The sequence below is a fragment of the Ranitomeya variabilis genome, chromosome 2 (genome assembly GCF_051348905.1).
Source record: "Ranitomeya variabilis isolate aRanVar5 chromosome 2, aRanVar5.hap1, whole genome shotgun sequence".
Classification (NCBI taxonomy): Eukaryota; Metazoa; Chordata; class Amphibia; order Anura; family Dendrobatidae; genus Ranitomeya; species Ranitomeya variabilis.
Window position 1 is genome coordinate 432,343,234 of NC_135233.1, and position 26,541 is coordinate 432,369,774.

At 42.9% G+C, this 26,541-nt stretch overlaps 1 protein-coding gene and 1 long non-coding RNA gene across 3 annotated transcripts in view; both read left to right on the forward strand.

Annotated features, from left to right (window-relative positions):
* CD44 (CD44 molecule (IN blood group)) overlaps positions 1–26,541 on the forward strand; it is an 87,658-nt gene that overhangs the window by 24,484 nt on the left and 36,633 nt on the right. The window contains exons 2-5 of one of the 2 annotated variants that reach the window (XM_077287008.1): positions 13,021–13,180; positions 14,990–15,129; positions 22,832–22,906; positions 24,801–25,151. In XM_077287008.1, coding sequence (XP_077143123.1) covers positions 13,021–13,180; positions 14,990–15,129; positions 22,832–22,906; positions 24,801–25,151 — 726 coding nt within the window. The remainder of the gene's footprint in view (positions 1–13,020; positions 13,181–14,989; positions 15,130–22,831; positions 22,907–24,800; positions 25,152–26,541) is intronic. The other variant, XM_077287010.1, reaches the window with a different exon arrangement.
* On the forward strand, positions 2,368–7,540 carry LOC143806450 (uncharacterized). The gene is made up of 2 exons (XR_013221461.1): positions 2,368–5,131; positions 5,242–7,540. It is a non-coding gene; the product is annotated as an uncharacterized LOC143806450 (long non-coding RNA).

Here is a 26,541-nt window from a genome sequence, read left to right on the forward strand (position 1 = left end):
TGGGGCACTAGTATAGGGGCACTATTACTTAGTCTCTGGCTGGGGCATTAGTATAGGGGCACTATTAGTCTCTGGCTGGGGCAATAGTATAGGGGCACTATTACTTAATCTCTGGCTTGGGCACTAGTATAGGGGCATTATTACCTAGTCTCTTGCTGGGGCACTAGTATAGGGGCACTATTGCTTAGTCTCTGGCTGGGGCACTAGTATAGGGGCATTATTACTTAGTCTCTGGCTGGGGCACTAGTATAGGGGCACTATTACTTAGTCTCTGGCTGCGGCACTACTATAGGGGCACTATTACTTAATCTCTGGCTAGGGTACTAGTATAGGGACACTATTACTTAGTCTCTGGCTGGGGCGCTAGTATAGGGGCACTATTAGTCTCTGGCTGGGGCACTAGTATAGGGGCACTATTACTTAGTCTCTGGCTGGGGCACTAATATAGGGGCACTATTATTCTTTGGCTGGGGCACTAGTATAGAGGCACTATTAATACTACAGTCATGAAGCACCAATATATTTTGTACAGATGAGCGGATAATACCAGCTCTCTCTAGGCACCCAACAGGTGCCCCTCCAGGACTACTCCAAAATACAAAAACCACAAACAAAAGGAGAAAAAACGTCCACTTGAACATATTTAGATAAAAATATTCAAAACTTTATTAGAGTATAACAATCACATACATGCATAAATGCATAAAGTACAAAATGGGTGTGTTGTAAACACAGCCAAATAGCAGGAGACACAAAAAGGAGAAACGTGGCAATGACCAAGTTAGAGGGGGAATACTCAAATATACCCTTCGGGTAGCAGTATCAATTAAGATCTAAAAGATCATGTGTGACCATGTACCATCATTGTATCCGATATGCATTATAAGATCACCCTGTATACATAATCACATACTCATATGTGTTTGCTGCTTACCCATTAGTGGTCAGGGCTGGTATCCCCTCCTCGCTTGGTCCCCCCGGACGCGCGTTTCGCGTGGCTTTTTCAACAGGGTGTGCACTATTAGTCTCTGGCTGTGGCACTAGTATAGGGGCACTATTACTTAGTCTCTGTCTTGGGCACTAGTATAGGGGCACTATTACTTAGTCTCTGGCTGGGGCACTAGTATAGGGGCACTATTACTTAGTCTCTTGCTAGGGCACTAGTTTAGGGGCACTATTAGTCTCTGGCTGGGGCGCTAGTATAGGGGCACTATTAGTCTCTGGCTAGGGCACTAGTATAGGGGCACTATTACTTAGTCTCTGGCGAGGGCACTAGTATAGGGGCACTATTACTTAGTCTCTGTCTTGGGCACTAGTATAGGGGCACTATTACTTAGTCTCTGGCTGGGGCACTAGTATAGGGGCACTATTAGTCTCTGGCTGGGGCGCTAGTATAGGGAAACTATTAGTCTCTGGCTGGGGCACTAGTATAGGGGCACTATTACTTAGTCTCTGGCTGTGGCACTAGTATAGGGGCACTATTACTTAGTCTCTGGCTGGGGCACTAGCATAGGGGCACTATTACTTAGTCTCTGGCTGGGGCACTAGTATAGGGGCACTATTACTTAGTCTCTGTCTTGGGCACTAGTATAGGGGCACTATTACTTAGTCTCTGGCTAGGGCACTAGTATAGGGGCACTATTACTTAGTCTTTGGCTGGGGCACTAGTATAGGGACACTATTACTTAGTCTCTGGCTGGGGCACTAGTATAGGGGCACTATTAGTCTGGCTGGGGCACTATTAGTCTCTGGCTTGGGCACTAGTATAGGGGCACTATTACTTAGTCTCTGTCTTGGGCACTAGTATAGGGGCACTATCACTTAGTCTCTGGCTAGGGCACTAGTATAGGGGCACTATTACTTAGTCTCTGTCTAGGGCACTAGTATAGGGGCACTATTACTTAGTCTCTGGCTGAGGCACTAGTATAGGGGCACTATTACTTAGTCTCTGGCTGGGGCACTAGTATAGGGGCACTATTACTTAGTCTCTGGCTGTGGCACTAGTATAGGGGCACTATTACTTAGTCTCTGGCTGGGGCACTAGTATAGGGGCACTATTACTTAGTCTCTGGCTGGGGCACTAGTATAGGGGCACTATTAGTCTCTGGCTGGGGCACTAGTATAGGGGCACTATTAGTCTCTGGCTTGGGCACTAGTATAGGGGCACTATTACTTAGTCTCTGTCTTGGGCACTAGTATAGGGGCACTATTATTAGTCTCTGGCTAGGGCACTAGTGTAGGGGCACTATTACTTAGTCTCTGGCTGGGGCACTAGTATAGGGGCACTATTACTTAGTCTCTGGCTGGGGCACTAGTATAAGGGCACTATTACTTAGTCTCTGGCTGGGGCACTAGTATAAGGGCACTATTACTTAGTCTCTGGCTGGGGCACTAGTATAAGGGCATTACTATTTAGACTCTCTGGTTAGGACATTGCATGTTGTGTGAATTGTAGCCTACATAAGGTGGCCATTTTCTGTATGTGGTAATAACAAGGAGACTGTGACTGTTGCCATATGTTATGGCCGGTTTCTCCCCCTTCCCACTTATTGAGCCTCATTAGTGACCTGGCGGGCTAGTGGTGGGCTTGTGGCTTCACAGAGGCCAATCTGGACTGGAGCAGAGTTTATAGATAAGTGTGTGAAGCCTCATAGGGTTAATTTCTGCCCGGCGGCGCGTGGTTGCAACTGATAATTTTGCCACAGGAAAGCAACATCCTGTTTCAGAGAGCAGATTTTACATATGGTTTTATGGTTAAAGCCATGATTAACGCTTCCTATAACCGAGCGCTCACCATAAAGATTATTTTATGTTCGACTGTACCTGGGGTTTTGTGCATTTTCTCTTTGTAAAGCTGTTACTTCGCTTTCGTCATCTCTCACTGACCACATGAAATATCACTTCTGCTTCCTTAAAAGTAAACAGGAGGCACAACATAATCACGATATTCAAGTAAAAACTGTGAAAAAGTTTATTCCTGAGAGAAGTTATACTTAAACTTCAAGAGGACCTGTCACTTGTCATAAATATCTGTTTTTTTTTTCTACCTGGTGTAAATGCTGCTGTTCTACTGAATCCGGCGATGCTTCTTGTTTGTTCCCGGGCTTCTCCATTTTTTGTCTTTTCTAATCCTTTAATTGCCAATGTTATATACTAAATCCCCCTAATGAAATGTTTAGCTCACAACTCATGAGCTTATTTTTTTGTGCAGTGTAGAATTCCCCACAAAAAAAAACAAACAAGTTCAAAAACTTTCACATTCTTTATAATAACTCTCTGGGTCATGTCAGAACGATGCCCGATACAAAGGTCCGTCCTTCTTTGCACAATATTCTATTGAAATATGATCTAAATTAATTTTTGCAGCAGGCTGTAAAGCACGATAAGAAGTGTAGTCCAGATATCCTGACATCTAGTGGCCAAAAATATATTGCACCAACAATCAAAAGTCATATACATCCACACCTACATTTCTCACTTCTTTTTCATTAGGTGCTACATAATGGCGACAGTAACTGAATAAAGTTCTGTCTCACAACTAAAGCTTTTGATAATGGACGCTCCGGGTTGTTAGCTACAGGATGCATTCATGGGCTAGACAGAAGAAAATCGCTTTCATTCTGGCCAAGAGTAATTACATTCTCCCACATGGGTGTCACGCTGCCGTATTTTGCAACTTCTAGGCAGGTACGTTAAAAATAAATTCCCTGAGAAATGCTACACACCTGTTTTTCTGCATGGATGGGATTGTCCTCTGGTGCATCCATTACCCGGGCAGTGGAATTTTATGGAACATTCCTATCTAGATGATGGGCAGCGTGACAGATGTAAAGGGTTAACAGGAATCCATCAAACGTCAGAAAAATAATTAGCCATTATCTTTATGTCTCGTGACTCTGGTGTATTATTATTCAGGGCGTCCTGCAGTACAGTCCTCCGATCCTAACGATATTATTATTGGCGTCTTCGTAGGACATAGTCATCACGGTGACAGATCTGTTATTACAGTTGGCAAGGAGAATGGAGGCTTTTTTTGGACTTTGAGCTTTTTTCCCCCCAACTAGACATTCATTCATTCATACATACATACATACATACATACATGATCAACGAGACAGGAGGGCTATGGATTATGGGCCTGTATATACCAATTGAAACGTAAAATGCCAACTGGACCACCACCAAAATGGCATTAGGGGTAGAAGAAGTAACGTGCACTTATATAAGGCTGCTCTAGCTTCTTTGGCATCTAAAATCCTAAAATGAGAAACCCCTTTAACTTATAATTTGGAGCACATCATGTAGCTTAAACTCACGCCCAAGAGCATGTCCATACCACCGATGATTGGCGAAATGTCAGCTCACATCCGATACGTCTGTAGTATATGTTTTTTGCACAAATGCCATTTCTCTTGGCTTGAGATATCCCAACTCTTCTGGAAGTTCCCAGAATACGGGAAGACCTCTGGTACTTCTTGGAGAGTCAGTAAATCTTCTATGGACTGAAGGAACCTACCCGCAGCCATCAATTCCAGAAGGTTTTTTGTTCCCTGACATCTATTTTCACATTTGGGGAGGAAGGCATGAAGAAATAGTTAGTCAGGTGAGGAGAAGTAGTAAGTAAGGTGTGGAGAAATAGTAAGTAAGGTTTGGAGAAATAGTAAGTAAGGTAAGGAGAAATAGTAAGTAAGGTGAGAGGAAGTAGTAAGTAAGGTGTGGAGATGTAGTAAGAAAGGTGAGGAGAAGTAGTAAGAAAGGTGTGGAGAAATAGTGAGTAAGGTGTGGAGAAGTAGTAAGTAAGGTGAGAAGAAGTAGTAAGTAAGGTGTGGAGAAATAGTAAGTAAGGTGTGGACAAATAGTAAGTAAGGTGTGGAGAAATAGTAAGTAAGGTGTGGACAAATAGTAAGTAAGGTGTGGAGAAATAGTAAGTAAGGTGTGGAGAAATAGTAAGTAAGGTGTGGAGAAATAGTAAGTAAGGTGAGAAGAAGTAGTAACTAAGGTATGGAGAACTAGTAAGTAAGGTGTGGAGAAGTAGTAAGTAAGGTGAGAAGAAGTAGTAACTAAGGTATGGAGAACTAGTAAGTAAGGTGTGGAGAAGTAGTAAGTAAGGTGAGAAGAAGTAGTAAGTAAGGTGTGGAGAACTAGTAAGTAAGGTGCGGAGAAGTAGTAAGTAAGGTGTGGAGAAGTAGTAAATAAGGTATGGAGAAGTAGTAAGTAAGGTGTGGAGAAGTAGTAAGTAAGGTGTGGAGAAGTAGTAAGTAAGGTGTGGAGAAGTAGTAAGTAAGGTGTGGAGAAGTAGTAAGTAAGGTGTGGAGAAATAGTAAGTAAGGTGTGGAGAAATAGTAAGTAAGGTGTGGAGAAATAGTAAGGTGTGGAGAAATAGTAAGTAAGGTGTGGGGAAATAGTCAGTAAGATGAGGAGAAATAGTAAGTAAGGTGTGGGGAAATAGTAAGTAAGGCGTGGGGAAATAGTAAGTAAGGTGAAGAGAAATAGTAAGTAAGGTATGGAGAAATAGTAAGTAAGATGTGGAGAAATAGTAAGTAAGATGAGGAGAAATGGTAAGTAAGGAGTGGAGAAACAGTAAGTAAGGTGTGGAGAAACAGTAAGTAAGGTGTGGTGAAATAGTAAGTAAGATGAGGAGAAATAGTAAGTAAGGTGTTGGAAAATAGTAAGTAAGGTGAGGAGAAATAGTAAGTAAGGTGTGGGGAAATAGTAAGTAAGATGAGGATAAACAGTAAGTAAGGTGTGGAGCTGCTGAGAATATAAATTTAGAGGGCTTGTTTTTTTAAAAGGTCTAATTCTCCAGATGAGTTCCTTTCTGCATGTGTCTGTATGTGTATCTGTGAGGGAATATATTGACTTTTATATCATAAGAGTTTGGAGTTCTTAACAAAATTTGTGGTAAAGTATAGGTGGACACATCGATGGTGCAGAACTTGATATTACCCTAAAACTTACTTTTTTAGACTTTCTTATGTACAACCTGTGCCCATCTGATCAGTCCACTAGATTTCATATAAAAAAAGTTACCAAAAAGGGTCCCTACAGTGCGGCCAGGACAGAGTTAAGTCTTCTGGCCGGACTCCTCGAAAGATTCCAAGAGTTTGTTGTATTCTCCGGAGACTCGCTAGGATAAAAATAACATTTCATTTACAAAAGCTGAAGTAACCCACAACTGATGGCCTGACAGCGCATTCTGTCTCGGGATACACTGCAGAGCAACAGTCTCCTAGCAGATGTGTTCACTGGGAAGAGGAGCATTCACAGGGAAGCAAAAGGCGAGGAATATTGATGCCAAGTAGCAGTTTGGGACCAGAAAATTCTCCGAAATCAGCCAACAGGCCCATATATTTATCATGTAGGCAAATGCCTAGGGCACCACATTTTGAAGGGGCATCAAAACAAAAAGCAACTTTCTCTTAAAACATTTTTTATATTCTCCTTTTAGTTTTTTCCCTTGTGAAATTAATAAACAAAACAGAAATAGTAAATGGGCATCATCGGAAAATTTTTCAGGACAAGAAGGTAATGGCCTATGAGGATGCTGCGGGCGAAGGCGCAAATTCATCATTAATGTGATTGAGTCCTAAACATCAGTGAGGGGAATTCTTTTGATTTCATGTCTCACAAAAGGGATTTATAGTCATCAAATCACAAGGAAGCTCTAACGCTGAGAGTTAGGAGAGAATCCAGACGTGTCTATATTGCCAGAACGCCCGGACCACTCACAGCACTCATGTGTATGCACAAAAGGGAGATTCAGGCTACAACAGTAGTTTTAGTTACATTCTAGAAGTTTTCCCTTTTGGGTAACATCTGTGCATGTGCTCCTCTAGGGCCGGCAATAATACCACTGCATGGGAGTAAGCAGAATTATAGAATTAGGACCACCCAGAAACAACAGGAAGCTACCCTCAAAGCCCTCCTAAAAGTGGAGAAGTAAGGAGGGAGGGAGAAAGAAGGGAATTGGAAAGATGGATGGAAGGTGGGGAAAAAGAAAGAACATAGGAAGAAAGAAAGAAATAAGAAGAAAGAACATACAAAGAAAGAAGAAGAAAGAATATACATAGAAAGAAAGAAGAAAGAAAGAACATACATAGAAAGAAAAAAAAGAAGAGCATACATAGAAAGAAAGAAGAAGAAAGAACATACATAGAACAAAAGAAAGAACATACATAGAAAGAAATAAATAAGAAGAAAGAACACATGAAGAAAGAAGAAAGAATATACATAGAAAGAAAGAAGAAAGAACATACATAGAACAAAAGAAGAAAGAATATACATAGAAAGAACATACATAGAAGGAAAAAAGAACATACATAGAAAGACGAAGAAAGAACATACATAGAACGAAAGAAAGAAGAATAAAGAACATACAGTACATAGAGAGAAAGAAGAAAGAACATACACAGAAAGAAAGAAGAAAGAACATACATAGAAAGAAAAAAAAAAACATACATAGAAGGAAAGAACAAGAAAAAAGGGAGAGAGGACGAAGAGAAAATAAAATAAAGGAAGGTGGATAGTACAAAGGAAAAGAGGCATAAATAAGGAATAAATGAAGAAAGAATGGAGAGAGGAGTGAAGCAAGGCAGAACAAAGGGAGGAAAGATGGGAAGGAATGGAGAAGATGGAAGGAAGAAGGAGAGAGAGAGAGAGAGAAGAGAAAAGTGAAAAGAAGGAGGGAGAGGAATTAAAGAGAAAGAAATGGAAAAAGAATGAAAGAGAATGAATGAAATAGAAAGAAAGAAAGCGAGAAATGTGAAGGAAGGAAAGAAAAGAGGGGCAGTAAAGAAGTAAAAAGCAAGGAAGGTGGAAAGTACAAAGGAAGAGAGGTATAAATGAAGGAAGAATGAATAGAGAGGAAGGGAAGGAATAAAGATGGAAAGGAATGGTGAACAAAGGGAGGGAAAGAAGAATGGAAGTAAGCAATGTACAGAAATTGCACTTGAAACGCCAAATAGTTACCCCAAGGTGAGAGGGGTCACGAGATGTCACAAATACAGATGTACGAGCCTCGGATGCCCCGGACGGGTCGGCTGGAGCGATGGCTTTCTGGGGACGGAGCTGCTGATTGTTTCTAGTAGGAAAATAAAGAAGCGACAAGAAAAGTCAGTCTTTGTTCTGGATCAGAAAGCTCCGAGCTCGGCATAAACGCTGCTCTCCGGCCTGTGCTCCTCTCCAGAGTCCGACACGGCGTCCCAATACCCAAATTCAGAACAGAAAAGGGTAATTCTGTATATGGTATATCTCACAACCCCTTAACCCATCGACAACTCTGAAAAGGATCACTCAGCGAACATTTACAGACTACAGTGCGGTCATTGACTGTCATTACCAGACACGGCCTGTAGACAGGCGTGGCGCTATTTTTGATATTAAAAAAAAGCACCCAATTTTGTTATCTCATCCACTCCCTTTAATCTTATTACTGGTGTTGGACTTTAATGGTCACAGAAATGGTTCTTGTTGGTTACGATTAATTTGTTTTCTGGCAAAATGAGTTTCTAGATGGCACCAGGACGGGATTATCTGCTCTGAGACAACCTCGGTTTATTGTCGCAGGAGTTTAGAAGCCTCTTGAGGCAATGATTATACATAACGTAGATTAAAGAGACGCTTTCATGACAAAGGTACAATAAACTGATGTCAACGCGGTCATTAAAAGCTATAAATGACCGCCTGTTAGTCAGTGGCTCCATTTTATATAAAGCAGAATAATGCAGGATCAGAAAGAAGCGAGTGGCTCATCATCCTCTGATGTTTCTGGGAAATGAAAGCCCAGCCCGATCTTGGAATTATCTGTTTACATATATATTACATGTATGTGCAAAGATCAGTACGAGTCTGAGACCCCCAACAACCGGGCAGAAGAACTCTGCTCATGCATGATGGGGGTCAACAGGGTTAATAGAAAGGCTAGGTTCATACAGTGTGAACATGCTCATGCCAGAGACGAGCACTCTCGTCAGGTGGTCTTGGACAGAGAATTCATCAATAAAGGAGAACTTCTACTAATAAATAACAATGGACCGCCATTACAAAGAAAGCCTCATACTCTGGAGAACTAATGACAGCTCAATGATCGCAGTACAACCTGTGTAATGCTTCTTCTTTCCTCTGGTGGCGCTGCAGAAATTTTGGACAGATTAGTACGGATCACTGGGACTCCCTCTGCTGGATAACAGTGGTCATTACTGAGATAGGAGATGACAGTTGGTGCTTATAAAATTCTGTGGAGTGGGAGGAGCTAGAGGCCAACACTGACATTCCGCTGACAGGTACACTTCTCCATAGAACTTCATGAGCGCCAACTGAACTCTGAAGACTGATTTTATTCATGAATTGTGAATTTTAAGAATGAACCAAAAGGATTTCTTTGATAAGATATGTGACAAAGTTTCTTATTTTCACCTGTATTATTGATTTATTGGGAAAAAAAATAATTAAGACGCCGGTGACTCTTTGAGAATTTGGCTTTTGTAACTATATTTTAATTCATTGTTTGGGCAAGTTGTAGAATTGTATATGGAGGTTTAGTAAAATGCATTTGTGACTTTGTTTTATTCCATGTAGGTTTAATATATAGCGGGAAATATAATATAGAGAATCCCGGGGATAAGAAACTACGAAGCCCCCGGTCCTGAAATCTCCCCCAATGTAATATTAACCCTATGAATATTTTCGGATCCCCTGTGTGACACAATGTGACACTTGTAAACTATCCAGCTTGGGAGTTTCTGCGGTTTTATAGGATCCGCTTTTATTAATTGTTTGGAGACACGGAGTCCATATAAATATACAGAACAGGGGGCTCTTTGTGCGACAAAGTTTTATGGGGACTGAGGAGACAATGATGTGTCCCGATTGCTGAAGTCTTCCTTCTTCTGGAGGAGAGCTCATTTGCATACTTTTTTCCCCAGGGAGCTTTGCCAGCTGTTTCTCCACAAGGAAAATCAGTACCTTCCAAGAGTAAAAGGTCAGAAATATATAGGAAGAAATGGAAGTCCTGATCAGGCTTCTTGTCAGCCATTTATCTCCAACATCGGGTTGTTGGCTCTTGAGCTTTCCATAGACAATAGATGGTCGTTGGGCAAACGATGGTTCAGCCAATGGTTCCAGTATCTTCCCCGGCTCCTCCATACGTAGTAGCATCGCTCTGCCGAGCTCCTGTGTTCTCTATGAGAGAGCGCCATTTATTACCGGAGAGTCAGGGAGCCTTCATAGACTTCAGAGGATCGGCAGCTTCTGCTGAAATGGTCAGATTTGGCTTAGTTATTCTTTAGTGTATGGAGGCTTTATAAGGGCTGGACAGGGACAAAAACAGGTAGAGCTGCCAAACTAAAGAGAGAGACACCTTCCCTTTGTTCACTTGCTAAGGAAATCCCTTTAAGGTGGTCGGTCACTTATCACAAACATGTATTTTTATTTTATATAGTGTAAACGCCGCTGTTCTCCTGAATCCAGGGATGTTTTTCTTTTGTTCCTGCGCCTCTCCATTCCTGAGATATGACCCTCTCTTCCCTGTATATAAATCTAGCCTTTTTTTTGGTCAAGTGGGCGACTTATTCATGACCACGCCCACTTGACTAATATTACTAGATTTATAGAAAGGGAAGATGGGGCCATATCTCATGAACAGGGAGGCGCAGGAACAAAAGAAAAACGGCTCCGGATTCAGGAGAACAGCAGCTTTTACACCATGTGAAAAATGTATATATATTTATGGTATAAATGAAAATAGTGAATGTTATCGCTTACCAGCACACTGACTGGAGCCATTGATATCTATATCAGCTGTGAATGGAGGAATTTACCATAACTCCTGCCTGGATGGTACATAGATATACGATACAAACCAACTCAGTAGCCACAGAGACAGTGAGCAGCCATCTTGAAGAGCCGGTTGTTGATTATCGCTCACTCCTGTGCTCGTTGTGCCATCAGTAACTTTACGATCGGTGATAGATATCTGTAGTTATTGATTCTAAGCTGCTTCATTAAAGTTTAATCCAATCCCTGTCTGATACAATCTGTATTGTCCAGAATAATCCGACTAAAGGTAAAGATGGAATATAGTTTTATGACAAACTGGGAATTTTTCGAATGCTTCTACTAATGATTGGAGACTTCAGATGACCCCCAATGGCCTCAGATGTCCCAACGGGTCAGGGATGGCTCGGGCAGACATCATTCATCAGCTAATTTGGCACAATGTCATTGTCATGGCGTGTCGTACATGATGATGGCCCTGGCCAGCTAATTCAAAGGCAAGCCGGAGATGTAATCAGATAGGAGGTGGACCACAGGGCCACGGTCCTACATCTCGATCTCGCATTCCTAGACTAAATTCATGAGTCTTAGGATTACTTTGATGTATTTCTCAAGAAGAAACTTGTTGTAGAACTCATCTATTTTCCAAAACCTGAGTTCATCCTCTGTGGAGACTCTTTTAGCTTGAACCCCTTCCTCTTGGTCATTCTCTCCACCTTGACCAAGTTCAATGCTCTCTATGGCAAGAAGAAGGCAAAATTGTTGGCCTACACCAACTACCTGGCCTACGGCTTTCTTTGTTGATCTACTTTTGTTAGGTGGACACTTTACGGGCAGTAGAGTGGGACGTTCTCAAGAAGGTCGACTCATGATAATTAACTCCTGTATCCCACGATCCTTTTAGTTCACACTTACCAAATTTTACAAAATGTCCTGACGGCTCAGAAGAGTTGGTCGATCTCCTGGGAGCATGTCAAACCCTACCGAAACCTTCTAGAAAGTAGCACTTCCATAAGGTTTCTTGTGTGCGATGCAATGATGCTCGGTCTGACCATGGCGCCATGGAATCCAAACGCAGATTCAGGAGTCTTGGAGAAGGTGTAAAAAGGTGAAAAGAGGTGCAGTAGGGGTGTGTAAAAAGTGTGCATGGCTTTGAGGAATAATTTACAAACCCTTCCCACAACTCCATCCTTAAACGTTGGCAAGTTTGCATTAGTTTGATAGTAGCAGTATGGATACAGTCCCGGGGAATAGCAAGTGCCAAGTTCATGGACCTTGGACGACAAAACTCTCCTCTGAAGTGAGGATATCCCATTGGCATCGTATCACCAAGCCCGACAGGCTCAGATTTCATACTCGTTCTTGCAGCCGCTAGGAACCAGTTTATACGGCAAAAACTGTGGCGGCTGCAGACCGAACTAATAGCTCCTTGGAGCAGAATGCATTGTTTGCAGAAGATGACGCCTCCGTCCTGTGACTCATCTGGAACATGATCCTAGCAGTGAGCAGCTGCTATGACCGTACAGTAGAGTTTTATGGCGGTGAAGTTTGCGGTTTACATACAAAATGGAAAAGTCCCAAAAAATAAAGCCAAAATACATGTTAATCTCACCGCTCCGCTTACACAATGCTTCTTCCATTCACTTTTTCCAGATTATTGCACAATGACTTTTTTTCACTTTTTATTGTTCTAAAAGGGGTATTTTTTTCACTTAAATGCATATATATTTGGCTAAAAATATTATTCTGCAAATAATTTTGCACAGTTTGCCAAAAACATGTGCTTTGTGAATCACTCCGGTCATGAAGCAACCTTGTGACTTGCGCTGCAAGAAGAGGAAGAAGGAGCTGCTCCATCTCCCTCCATCAGTGGGTGATATCTGCCACCAGTTTTAAGGTAGAGATGGTAACTTTCTCTGTAATATTTCTCCTCTTCACCCCAATGACAACTATTGTCCCTATACCTGGAACAGCCAGCAAAAAACTGAAAAATTACAGCATTTATGCAACGTGTTCTGTCCAACCTGTGACTCGCCGCCTGTTGCAAAGCTACAATTCCCAATCTTGCTTAGCAGCTGAGGCACACGAGGATAGATGAATGCCACTGTTGTGGAGGCAACAAGGGGCAAGACTTTTATAAAAATTTGCAAAAAGTGGCCTGAAGGATGACTAAGTAGCAGAATTGAATTGGACGACATGGTGCGGTGACTCATTTTACTAATTGATCTTTCTTTTGTCTGATTCCAGTTATCAGCTGCCGCTTCCAGGGTGTTTTCCATGTGGAGAAACTTGACCGGTATAATCTTGGATTCGAGGATGCCAGAAAGACGTGTTCTGAACTCGACGCCATCATTGCAACAAAAGAGCAAGTGGACATAGCGCACCAGATCGGCTTTGAGACCTGCAGGTACGGTCAGACTCACCGGCATAACCGTACAGTCATATAAGGACCTCCATAATCTACAGTCTCAAATGTGTCGTCACTTGTCATCACGGGTCTTAGGATCAGTAATGTAATGTATGTACACAGTGACTGCACCAGCAGAATAGTGAGTGCAGCTCTGGGGTATAATACAGGATGTAACTCAGGATCAGTAATGTAATGTATGTACACAGTGACTGCACCAGCTGAATAGTGAGTGCAGCTCTGGAGTATAATACAGGATGTAACTCAGGATCAGTAATGTAATGTATGCACACAGTGACTGCACCAGCAGAATAGTGAGTGCAGCTCTGGAGTATAATAAAGGATGTAACTCAGGATCAGTAATGTAATGTATGTACACAGTGACTGCACCAGCAGAATAGTGAGTGCAGCTCTGGGGTATAATACAGGATGTAACTCAGGATCAGTAATGTAATGTGTGTACACAGTGACTGCACCAGCAGAATAGTGAGTGCAGCTCTGGGGTATAATACAGGATGTAACTCAGGATCAGTAATGTAATGTATGTACACAGTGACTGCACCAGCAGAATAGTGAGTGCAGCTCTGGGGTATAATACAGGATGTAACTCAGGATCAGTAATGTAATGTATGTACACAGTGACTGCACCAGCAGAATAGTGAGTGCAGCTCTGGGGTATAATACAGGATGTAACTGAGGATCAGTAATGTAATGTATTTATACTGGGACTGCACCAGCAGAATAGTGAGTGCAACTATGGAGTATAATACAGGATGTAACTCAGGATCAGTACAGAATAAGTAATGTATGTACACAGTGACTGCACCTGCAGAATAGTGAGTGCAGCTCTGGGGTATAATACAGGATGTAATTAAGGATCAGTAATGTAATGTATGTACACAGTGACTGCACCAGCAGAATAGTGAGTGCAGCTCTGGGGTATAATACAGGATGCAACTAAGGATCAGTAATTTAATGTATGTACACAGTGACTGCACCAGCAGAATAGTGAGTGCAGCTCTGGGGTATAATACAGGATGTAACTCAGGATCAGTAATGTAATGTATGTACACAGTGACTGCACCAGCAGAATAGTGAGTGCAGCTCTGGGGTATAATACAGGATGCAACTAAGGATCAGTAATTTAATGTATGTACACAGTGACTGCACCAGCAGAATAGTGAGTGCAGCTCTAGGGTATAATACAGGATGTAACTCAGGATCAGTAATGTAATGTATGTACACAATGACTGCACCAGCAGAATAGTGAGTGCAGCTCTGGGGTATAATACAGGATGTAACTCAGGATCAGTAATGTAATGTGTGTACACAGTGACTGCACCAGCAGAATAGTGAGTGCAGCTCTGGGGTATAATACACGATGTAACTCAGGATCAGTAATGTAATGTATGTACACAGTGACTGCACCAGCAGAATAGTGAGTGCAGCTCTGGGGTATAATACAGGAGGTAACTCAGGATCAGTAATGTAATATATGTACACAGTGACTGCACCAGCAGAATAGTGAGTGCAGCTCTGGAGTATAATACAGGATGTAACTCAGGATCAGTAATGTAATGTAATGTATGTACACAGTGACTGCACCAGCAGAATAGTGAGTGCAGCTCTGGAGTATAATACAGGATGTAACTCAGGACCAGTAATGTAATGTATGTACACAGTGACTGCACCAGCAGAATAGTGAGTGCAGCTCTGGAGTACAATAAAGGATAACAAAAGGTATAGACAATAACTCTACTCTGTATGTAGATTATATATAATTTTTTCCCCTTTTTGCTTTCTCTGCAGGTATGGCTGGGTAGACAATGCCACTGTTGTCATCCCTCGCATCACGAAGAATAAGATTTGTGCAGCTGGCTACATCGGTGTCTATGTGCTTCACACCAATGTCACGTCCCGGTACGATGTCTACTGCTTCACTGCTTCAGGTCAGTAATGATGTTCCTTCTATCTCTGCACTGGATCCAAATGACAAACATTTCGGCTGAATAATGAAGACACTGGCATCGCTATATAAGGTGTGAGCCTTATACCAGATAATGGGTAAAAAAAAGGAAATATTGTGTTGGTTACTTCTTAAATGCGTCTTCTAGAGGTTGAAGTTCTGTTTTCGGATCCAGCGCTCCATATTCCCATTGTGGAGTTTGCAATAAAATTCTGTCTGCCGCCGCCTCTAGGGGGAGCTAAGGAGCTGACTGCATACACATCATTTTATCCTTTCTACTCTGTCTGTGCAGAGGATTTGGTGCTCTGTATGAGAAAATGCAGCTCCAAAACCTATGAACGTTTTTTATTCAATCAATCTATACAATTTTTTATCTATTTTAATTAAAAGACACAAGAACGTGTTTAAAGATGGACATTCCTTTTTAGAGGTATTGTCCGATATACGACATTAAAATATGATCATTGGGGGTCTTACTGCTGAGACCCCAACTGATGGAGAAAAGAGGGTTCCAGAGTCCCCTATATGAAGGGACAGTAGTGAGCATGTGCGACCACCACTCCTATAGGCTGTGAATAGAGCAGTGGTCGCACATGCTCACTACTGCTCCAGTCACACAGAGGACTTTGAGATCCCTTTTCTCATAAGTAGTGGGGGTTTCAGCAATCAGACCCCCAGTTAATTATACTTTGACAACAAATCCTGTGTGTAATAATTATAGGGGATAACTCGGGAGACTCTTTGCGTGGAACAAGACAACTACAGGACACAGTTTTATAAGTGGTAAAGTCTATATTATGACACGGTGATTCAAACAGGTGCAGAGAGAAACTCAAGTCCACAACACTTGGTGCAAATAGTAAACGCAGCTTAGCAGTTTATAGGAAACTTCAGAGGAAAATGCAATCAAGCAGAAAGTCTATGAAGCACAGTTATTCTTGAGGATACTTGACACGAATAAATCCTTGTCTTAGTCCAGGCACAGATAGATATGCTTATTAGGCAGTTCAAATCATATCTTAGCTCAACCAGGGAGGCCTGGGTAATAGTCTCAGGTTATTGCAAAGCAGAAACAGCTTACATGTCCAGCAAATGCAGATGGAAGTAAACAAGAACAGCAGATGAAGGAGGATTACTGGAAACTTGTGTATGCAGCAGAAACTCAGAGCAGAGTAGCAGGATCACCACACGGTTCACAGGAGCAGGTGTATAGCCAGGGAGTAATCAGAGGTCAGGAGCTGGATGCAAGGCAGAATACTCTAGCACAGACTGAAGGCTGGGGTGGAGTTTTATAGCAGGAAGACACAGTGCACATGAGACCAAAGATGCCATGTTGGAAAAGGGCAGTAATGCACAAAAGTTAAAAAATGTTCAGAGTCCTGACATTACTCCCTCCTTAGAAGCGGCCTCAGGACGATCCTGGACCTGGTTTCTCAGGGAATCTCTGATGAAAATGAGAAATCTTCTGTTGGGCATTGATGTTTTCCACAGGTTCCCAAGAGTCTTCCTCAGAGGGATATCCCTGCCATCTTATCAGATATTGGAGCCAATTCCTGCGAATCCTGGAATCAATAATTTCCTCCACCACGAATTGTTCTTGCCCATCAATCACCACAGGCTGCGGAGGTGGCACAACACGTCCCTGGAAGGTATTAGGAGATACAGGCTTTAGTAAAGATACATGAAAAACTGGGTGTACCTTCATTGTCCTAGGCAGCTTCAGCCGGTAGGCCACAGAGCTCACAATACCATTGATCTTGAAAGGGCCAATGAATTTCTGTCCAAGTTTTTGTGAAGGAATGTTTAACTTCAGATTCTTAGTTGCTAACCACACGGAATCTCCTACCTTGAACATGGGTGCAGGTTTACGGAATCTATCAGCCGATCTCTTACAACGTTCTTGAGCTGTGGTCAGGGATTCCTTCAGAACCTCCAGATTCTGTCTCATCGCAGTCAGCCTTTCCTCCACTGCCGGAACCGGAGAATTAATTGGAGACCTAGGTAAAATACACGGATGATAACCCAGATTGGCAAAGAAAGGTGTAAATTTAGTGGAGGCGCTCTGAGAATTATTATATGAAAATTTGGCTAACGGCAACAACTCCAACCAATCATCCTGGAGATGGCTGACATAACATCTTAGATATTGTTCCAGCGTCTGGTTGGTACGCTCAGTCTGACCATTTGTCTGGGGATGGTAAGCGGAAGAGAGACAGACATTAATATTGAGTGCAGAGCAAAACCCCTTCCAGAATCTTGAAGTGAACTGTACTCCACGGTCAGAGATGATCTCATCCGGAACCCCATGCAACCGAAAGACATTCTGTATAACCAAGTTCACTGTATCTTTAGCTGAGGGGAGGCCGGTGCACGGAACAAAATGAGCAGCTTTAGTCAGGCGATCAACTACCACCATGATTGTATTCATGCCCCCCGATGTAGGCAGCTCCACAATAAAGTCCATTGATATAGACCCCCAAGGGCGAGACGGAACAGGTAATGGTTGTAGAAGACCCGTAGGTGCCACATGAGGAGTCTTGTAACGGGCACATACCTCGCAAGAGAGAACATAGTCCTTGGTATCCTTCAGGCAAGTTGGCCACCAGAAGAATCGGCTCAGGAACTCTTGTGTCTTCTGTACCCCCCTGTGACCAGCCAACTTGGAGTCATGTACCAACTTGAGGATCTGCAGACGGACGACCTCTGGGACGTAGATACGTCGATCTCTGAACCACATGCCACCCTTAAAGACAAGATTAATATCCACAGGTGGGTTGGCCAGTAATACATCACCTTCATAGGCCTCCCTGCACTCCTTCCACAAGTCCTGATCGTGGATAACTCGGATGAAATTGGCATCAGATAGAATGGTCTTAGACGGGGCTCCAGGTACGGAATCCGCAGCATGGATTCGAGATAAAGCATCAGCCTTCCCATTACGAGAACCTGGACGGTACGAGATAACAAAGTTAAATTGATTTAAAAATAAGTTCCAACGAGCCTGATGAGGAGAAAGACATCTAGCGGATCTAAGGAACTCTAGATTGCGATGGTCAGTTAGCACTATGATCTGTTGTGCAGCTCCTTGCAGGTGGTGCCTCCATTCTTTGAAAGCCTCAATAATAGCCAGCAATTCCTTGTCTCCCACGTCGTAATTCTTCTCTGCTGAGGTTAGTCTACGGGAAAAGAAAGCACAAGGATGTAGCAGACCCTTCTCTCCAGTTCTTTGGGAGAGAATAGCCCCCAAAGCATTATCAGAAGCGTCCACCTCCACAATGAAAGGAAGTGTTGGATCTGGGTGTATCAACAGCGGTGCTGATGTGAAACAGATCTTAAGCCGATCAAAAGCTTCTTGAGCCTGTGATGACCACTTAAAGGGCTTTTGCTTCTTTGTCAAGGAAGTAATGGGACGGACAATATCAGAAAAATTTCGAATGAAGCGTCTGTAGAAATTTGCGAAACCAATAAAACGTTGGACCTCCTTAACGTTCTTGGGTACTGGCCAGTGAAGGATAGCCTGAATCTTACCAGATTCCATGTTCAGCCCCTGAGGAGAGATGATATAACCTAAGAACTGTATCTCAGAACGATGGAACTCACATTTCTCCGGCTTAATATACAGATGGTTCTCTTTCAGACGTCTTAAAACAGTTTTGACATGTTCTTCATGTTCCTGTAGAGAGTCAGAAAAGATTAGTATATCGTCCAAATAGATCACTACAAACTGGTCCAACAAATCTCTGAAAATGTCATTAGCAAGGTGTTAAAATGTTGCAGGGGGGTTACAAAGCCCGAAGGGCATCACAAGATATTCAAAGTGTCCATACCGGCATCTGAATGCTGTCTTCCACTCATCCCCTGGACAAATACGCACCAAATTATAAGCCCCACGAAGATCCAGTTTAGAGAACACCTTAGCATGGTGGACTCTTTCCAGTAATCCGGGAATCAGAGGCAAAGGGTAATGGTTTTGTACGGTTACCTTATTGAGTTCTCGATAGTCAACACAGGGTCTCAGGGTCCCATCCTTCTTCTTTACAAAAAAGATAGGTGCACCTGCTGGTGAGGAAGAAGGACGTATGAAGCCTTTGGCCAGATTTTCATCAATATACTCTTTTAAGGCTTGAAGCTCAGGTGCCGCCAAAGGGTATATGTTACGAAAAGGAATGGCTGCCCCGGGAAGCAGCTCAATGGGACAGTCATAATGCCTGTTTGGAGGAAGCTGATCTGCATTCTTCTTGTCACAGATGTCAGAGAACTCTTTATAAGCTGGAGGTAAAGAAGATACCTGTACATGTGGTTCCGTAGCTGTGGACTCAGGGATAGTGTTGAGCATTCCGATACCGCAAGTATCGGGTATCGGCCGATACTTGCGGTATCGGAATTCCGATACCGAGATCCGATACTTTTGTGGTATCGGGAATCGGTATCGGATCCATATTACTGTGTAAAATAAAGAATTAAAATAAAAAATATTGATATACTCACCTCTCCGGAGGCCCCTGGACGTCACCGCTGGTAACCGGCAGCCTTCTTTGCTTAAAATGAGCGCGTATAGGGCCTTCCATGACGTCACGGCTTCTGATTGGTCGCGTGCCGCTCATGTGACCGCCACGCGACCAATCACAAGCCGTGACGTCATTCTCAGGCCCTAAACTCCTCATTCTAGGAATTTAGGACCTGAAAATTACGTCGCGGCTTGTGATTGGTCGCGTGGCGGTCACATGAGCGGCACACGACCAATCAGAAGCCATGACGTCATGGAAGGCCCTAAACGCGCTCATTTTAAGCAAAGAAGGCTGCCGGTTACCAGCGGTGATGTCCAGGGGCCTCCGGAGAGGTGAGTATATCAATATTTTTTATTTTAATTCTTTATTTTACACAGTAATATGGATCCCAGGGCCTGAAGGATCAGGATACCTTCCGATACTTGGTGCCCCATTGACTTGTATTGGTATCGGGTATCGGTATCGGCGATATACAATACTTTTCGGGTATCGGCCGATACTATCCGATACCGATACTTTCAAGTATCGGACGGTATCGCTCAACACTACTCAGGGACAGCTTCTGTTAACGCTGAGTTGCTCCTTGTTGGGAAGATAATCTCCTTGGTCTCCCAGTTGATAATTGGGTTCTGAGAACGCAACCAAGGAATGCCTAAAATCACAGGGAAATGAGGAGAAGAAATTAGCAAGAAAGAAAGTTGCTCCTGATGATTAGGCTCCAACAAAATTTCAAGGGGTACGGTCTCCTGATCCACAGGCCCAGAGATTAAAGGTGACCCATCCGCTGTTTCCATGGTAATTGGAGAGGCTCTTTGCTGAATTTCAATACCATGTTCCTTGGCAAATGCGATATCCATGAAATTGCCACCTGCACCAGAGTCAATCATAGCTGCACTGGAAATCCACTGTCCTGAACACAGGATCTTAATAGGGAGAGAACAGTGAGAGTTCTTTTCCTTCAGTTCCTTGGGGGGTGAAGTCATAGAAAGTGAATGGAATACAGCTTTTAAAGGCAGGCTACATTCAGAGATGTCAGATTCATCATCACAGTTGTCATACTCCCCTATTGCTGCTAGCACCTTGTTAGGCCATCTAGGACACTTAGGGCAATTGATCAAGAAGTGGTCAGACTGGCCGCAGTAGAAACATAGACTTTCACGAAGGCGATGCTCCCAGCGCTCATTGATCTCGCGCCTCTGAACGGAATCAATTAGCATGGGCACCTCCTCCACCTCCCGAGAGGTTTTACCTGCAGGCTCTTTGGAAGGAAGGGAAAAGTTAGAAACACGGTTATATGCAGCAAATTTCTCCTGCCTACGCTCTGTAAGGCGAATGTCTATGTGCACACAATGCTGTATAAATGTCTCTAGCTCTTGTGGTGACTCAGAGCGGGCTAGTTCATCTTTTACAATACTAGACAGACCCCTTTTAAAAATAGGCAATTGTGCATAACTGTCCCAATTGGTATCTACCGACAATCTCCTGAATTCAGTGGCATACTCAACAACAGAACGTTTAGCCTGGTGTAAAGACAACAAAGCAGCGGTTGCACGGCAATTAGGGTCATCAAACATTAATGCCATAGTGGCCAAGAAATCATCCAAGTCATTTAACCGTGGGTCACGAGACTCAATCATCGGATTCGCCCAGGCGAGCGCTCGTGAGGTCAGTAGCATTATTACACACAATACTTTGGATCTATCAGTAGGAAAACGGTCAGCATGCACATCAAAATATAGCATACATTAATTTACAAAGCCACAAAATTTGTCGCGATCACCATTAATTCTGAAGGGGGCAACTTAGGTGGGCTAGCTGGTGGCGGTTGCCCAGAGGGTAAAGTCACTTGTGCAGCTATTTGCGTGTTTATGTCCTGAAAAGCCCATCCATACTGGGATTCTATGCCAGCAAGTTTGTTTTCCTGGGCTGCCATGCGGTTGCTCAAGTCCTGCAAAGTTTGTCCAAACACTTGTTGATTGTGTTCGAAGCTTCCAAACTTCTTTTGCAGACCTTCCACATCTTTCTGCAGTGATCTAATTATGGCAAACACCTGCTCTAATTTGCTTTCTGCAGTCATTGTTCCAGCAGTCTCCTTTTTTTTTAGGCTAGAGTATCCTGTAATAATTATAGGGGATAACTCAGGAGACTCTTTGCGTGGAACAAGACAACTACAGGACACAGTTTTATAAGTGGTTAAGTCTATATTATGACACGGTGATTCAAACAGGTGCAGAGAGAAACTCAAGTCCACAACACTTGGTGCAAATAGTAAACGCAGCTTAGCAGTTTATAGGAAACTTCAGAGGAAAATGCAATCAAGCAGAAAGTCTATGAAGCACAGTTATTCCTGAGGATACTTGACACGAATAAATCCTTGTCTTAGTCCAGGCACAGATAGATATGCTTATTAGGCAGTTCAAATCATATCTTAGCTCAACCAGGGAGGCCTGGGTAATAGTCTCAGGTTATTGCAAAGCAGAAACAGCTTACATGTCCAGCAAATGCAGATGGAAGTAAACACGAACAGCAGATGAAGGAGGATTACTGGAAACTTGTGTATGCAGCAGGAACTCAGAGCAGAGTAGCAGGATCACCACACGGTTCACAGGAGCAGGTGTATAGCCAGGGAGTAATCAGAGGTCAGGAGCTGGATGCAAGGCAGAATACTCTAGCACAGACTGAAGGCTGGGGTGGAGTTTTATAGCAGGAAGACTCAGTGCACATGAGACCAAAGACGCCATCTTGGAAAAGGGCAGTAATGCACAAAAGGTAAAAAATGCTCAGTCCTGACACTGTGGATAGGTAATATACAGATAGTATGTGGGACAACCCCTTTTAAGACATGAACTTCGTTCCTATGGCGTTGCAGGGGGACACATGACAATATTGAGCGTCTTTTCTTCATATTTATATAATTTTTCATTGTGTGGAAAGCTGCGGCCGATTATTTCTATCAGAAGAAGATATTATCCCAAGCAGATGGACAGACTAGAGACTTCATTGGCTTCATGGAGGATGGGGGTTGGTAATTTATGGGATTTTTTAGAGGATGTCTTCTCTTTATAGGGACCAGATGAACTTATAATTCAATTTCCGTACTTTACTGGCACATTGGATGCAGCTGTAGTGAAACTCTCCGATGGCACTTATGTGCATTTTTTTTCACCATTTCTGCAGAAACAAGTGAGAAGAACTGTGAACAGTATGATTATCAGAACAAGAGTGTGCCGTCCTATGACCCGACAGAGGAAGGTAAGTCCTAAATTTTATCAAAAACATCAACATCTCTGATGGAAAAGATGAGAAAGTCAAAATTAGGTTCCAAATTACCTGCCTGACTATAGAGTTAAATGAGTAAACTTTGGCAGCCTGCAGTCACCACTGGGGGGAGCATAGGAGCTAACTGCAGACATGTTACAAAGTGATCTCAATAGTAACACAGTATGCAGTAAGCTCCTAAGCTCCCCCTAGTGGTGGCCTTGGGTATCCAGAATTTTATTTTTTCAATGGGTTTTCTGTAAGTTTTAAAAATCACAAAACACTTTAAAAGCTCGTATGCCATGTCCAAGTTTTGTGTTCCCATTAAATCCATGTTGCATTTTTTTCAGGCACCTCATTCCTCATGCAGGAATTGTGCACCAATACTTTTTGCTTTGAGGTGTGTCAGTAGTCCTGCAGTTCCCAGATTGCAATGCACTTGGAGTCTAGTCCTTTTCTGCACCCTCCCACTATACTTCCTAGCATTATCCATGGTAGGTCCTGGTGGTCTCCATTCCTGCCCGGTCTACCTCCTTACCTTACTTATATGGGCCTCATGAACTTTCCATAATTTTGTATATTGTGGCATATATACGGCACATTATCAACATGGCGAGCTAACGAGGATGGAAAGCTATCACCTATCCCCAACAGTCCCAAAGAGCATGAACGGAGCATTGGGGCACATGCATGGCCATCAGAGGATTTCAGAGCCCTGTTTTCAAGAGCGGGGTGGTCCCAACAGTTCAGCCTTCATTGATCCAAAGAAATGTGGTCTGAAATGCTCTACCAGAATGGAGCTTTATTCATTGTCTATGGGGCTGTTGAAAAATGCCGAGTGCTGTTCTCAGCTGTGTCCACCAGTCCCATAGGGAATGAGTGTAGAAGTGATGAGCATGCATGGTCACCAGTCCATTATGACAGTGCATTTTAGAGCCCCATTTTTGGGAAGGGTTGAACCACTGAGATCACCACTGATAGCGAGAACAGGACTCTGAAATGCTTCTTCAGAATTAAGCAGTTCCACCACTCCAAAGAATAAATTAGGCGGTTGCACGCATGCCCAGTCATCACTTCACTGTTCTCAAGATCATTGGGGGTCCTAGTATTTCAACCTCCACTGATTCCAAGAACCGGACTCTGAAATACTTCATTGAAAATAAATCCGATAAAATATAAATGGAGTAGTGACACGACTTATTCCAGAGCACTTCAGAGCCCTGTTCTTGGGATCAGTGGTGGTCTCAATGGTTCGACCTCCACTGATCCCAAGAACGAGGCTCCGAAGTTCCCCATTCGAATGAAGCAATGACGGCCGTTCCATTAATTTGTGCAGTGGATAGATGATAACTTTCAATGTTGGGAATAATCCTTTGACTCTATATCAATGCAGGTAACTTGAAGCTCATCAACAGTAAAAAAAATCTGAGGTCCAAATACAATTTTTTTTAGCAATCGGATAATATCCGTAAAGCAAACATAGAACATTATGTGTACTATAAGTCACATCATTGGAGTAGTCAAATTACTACATGTACGCTGGCAACTTTTTTGCTGCCACGGGAAGTCAACGTACTGAAGAGAAGAATATTGATCATAGAAAGTTGAGGATAGGCTACAGCCATGTATTACTGATGTGTGGCTTATGAAATATCTATATGGCTTGTAGTCTGAGCCACCAAAAATCACCTCCTACGTTAAATGGTGGTTTGTCTCTTCTATATATGAAGTATAAGCACTGATTAGTTACCGATGAGATGAGCCTCCATGAAGGCTTTATCCAGTATGTGTAGATGATCATTTCCCATTAAGGAAAAGAAGACCCTAAATGTCCATAGGGAACACTATTCCTTAGTAAGTATCTCCTTGCTCTCTTCCCGCACGTTAGGACAAGTCAATGATGTCAATGATTCTACGTCCAGTAAAGTGAGTCCTACTCACCCTGGACAAGACATAATTCTGTCATTATCTGAGCAAGGAGGTCCTGTTGAGGACAGTACTCTCGACCCGCTGATGTCTACTGAGCAACCTGAACATTCAGGAGATCACCTCAACCAAGAAGAAGAAGAAGGAAACACTATAAGTCCTAACCTTGGACTTGGAGATAATGAAATTGAGAACACTAATGAACAAGAAGGTTTCATCGAAGTCCAGACCATTCATGACGTTCTTGACCGTTCTGAAGACAATGGAGAAGGTACAGATTCAACTATTCATCGAGAGACGGGATCTTTCAATGGTAGGAAGACGCTCTTCCATGGGCCTTAGTTTAATATAGTGTGTGAATCAAAGGCAATGCAAAGGTCTAACACTTTGCGTTATTAACATGATTTGTGGTGGAAGTAGTTTGTAGATTTGTTGATGGTAATCATCTTGGTGTCTTGGTGGTGACTCTCTGTCATACTGGTGGTGGGCAAATCTCAGTGTCTCTCTTTGTTCTCTAGGCAGGTTGGGTAAACATTAAAGGTGAGTATTCACACATTTATTATTGGTCATTTCTGTAAAAAGAAAACAGTATAAAATGTAACATTTACATTGTGAAGCAAAGCCTGATTATGAATTTGAGACTAAATCGCCATCAACAGCAACAAAGGGTTCCTCAATGCTGCCTTCAAAACATTACCGAAAAGATCTTTGTCTTATCCGGTCATCATCTGGTGGAGAACTCATCCATGGAGTCAGGGTTTAGTAAGTACTTGCCCCGAGGCTCGGATCTGCTTTACACACTTGCCACCATAGTGATTTGCTTTGTGAGCTTGACCGTCACATGTGGCCAGCTTCTCCTGCCTGCACCCAAGGTGTTTCTTCGTCATTGGGCTTGGCTTTGTACACTAGCCGTCAAACTGGGCTCCACTTTGTATTCCAGCTGCTGGATCGAGCTTGTTTTCTTGCACTTTTTATAAGTATGTGCTGTTATATTTTGCTCCTGTTTCTAATGGGCTGAGCTTTAAAGAGGTTGTACCAAGTCGGGAAGTTTTCCTTTATCAAGTTGGTCTGGGACCCCCATTAAATAAAGTGGAGAGTAAGCATGCCCACCTTCCCTCCATTCATTCTCTATAGGACTGCTGGAGATAACCGAGCACTGCACTCGCTATACGTTTGAGATAACGTTCCAACTTGGTACACCCTCTTTAATGACAAAATGACTAATTTAAAGATACATTGTACAATTACGTGGCAAAAAATCGTTTTCCCTGCCAAGACGTTTCATGATTAATATCTAATAGATTATTTTTTAATTTACCAAAAGTAAGTAGAAAAAGTCAGGGCAGAAGCCAGTCTTTTTTTTTCAGGGGTCAAAGGTTCAGTTTGCTGCCACTAGTCGTGTATCTAAATATCCTGGCAAGTGACAGTGGCTTGTTGGTGTATCCCTGGCACGAGCCCCAGTTGCTCCCATGTTTTTCAAAAGGAGTTGTTTTCTGTTGGGCCTCTAGGACCTATTTGTTAAAGCCTGGACCAACTCAGAGCCACAGATTTACCGGGTGCAGAGGTAGAAGTTACACATGGGCCTTGGTACCTGATTGTTTTGCAGGTCCTTGTGCGATTTGTCAAGACAACATGGTACCTGAGAGTCTCAAGGGTCCTTTTGCCACTTGTGACTACAACATGGTACCTGAGAGCTCGAGGGT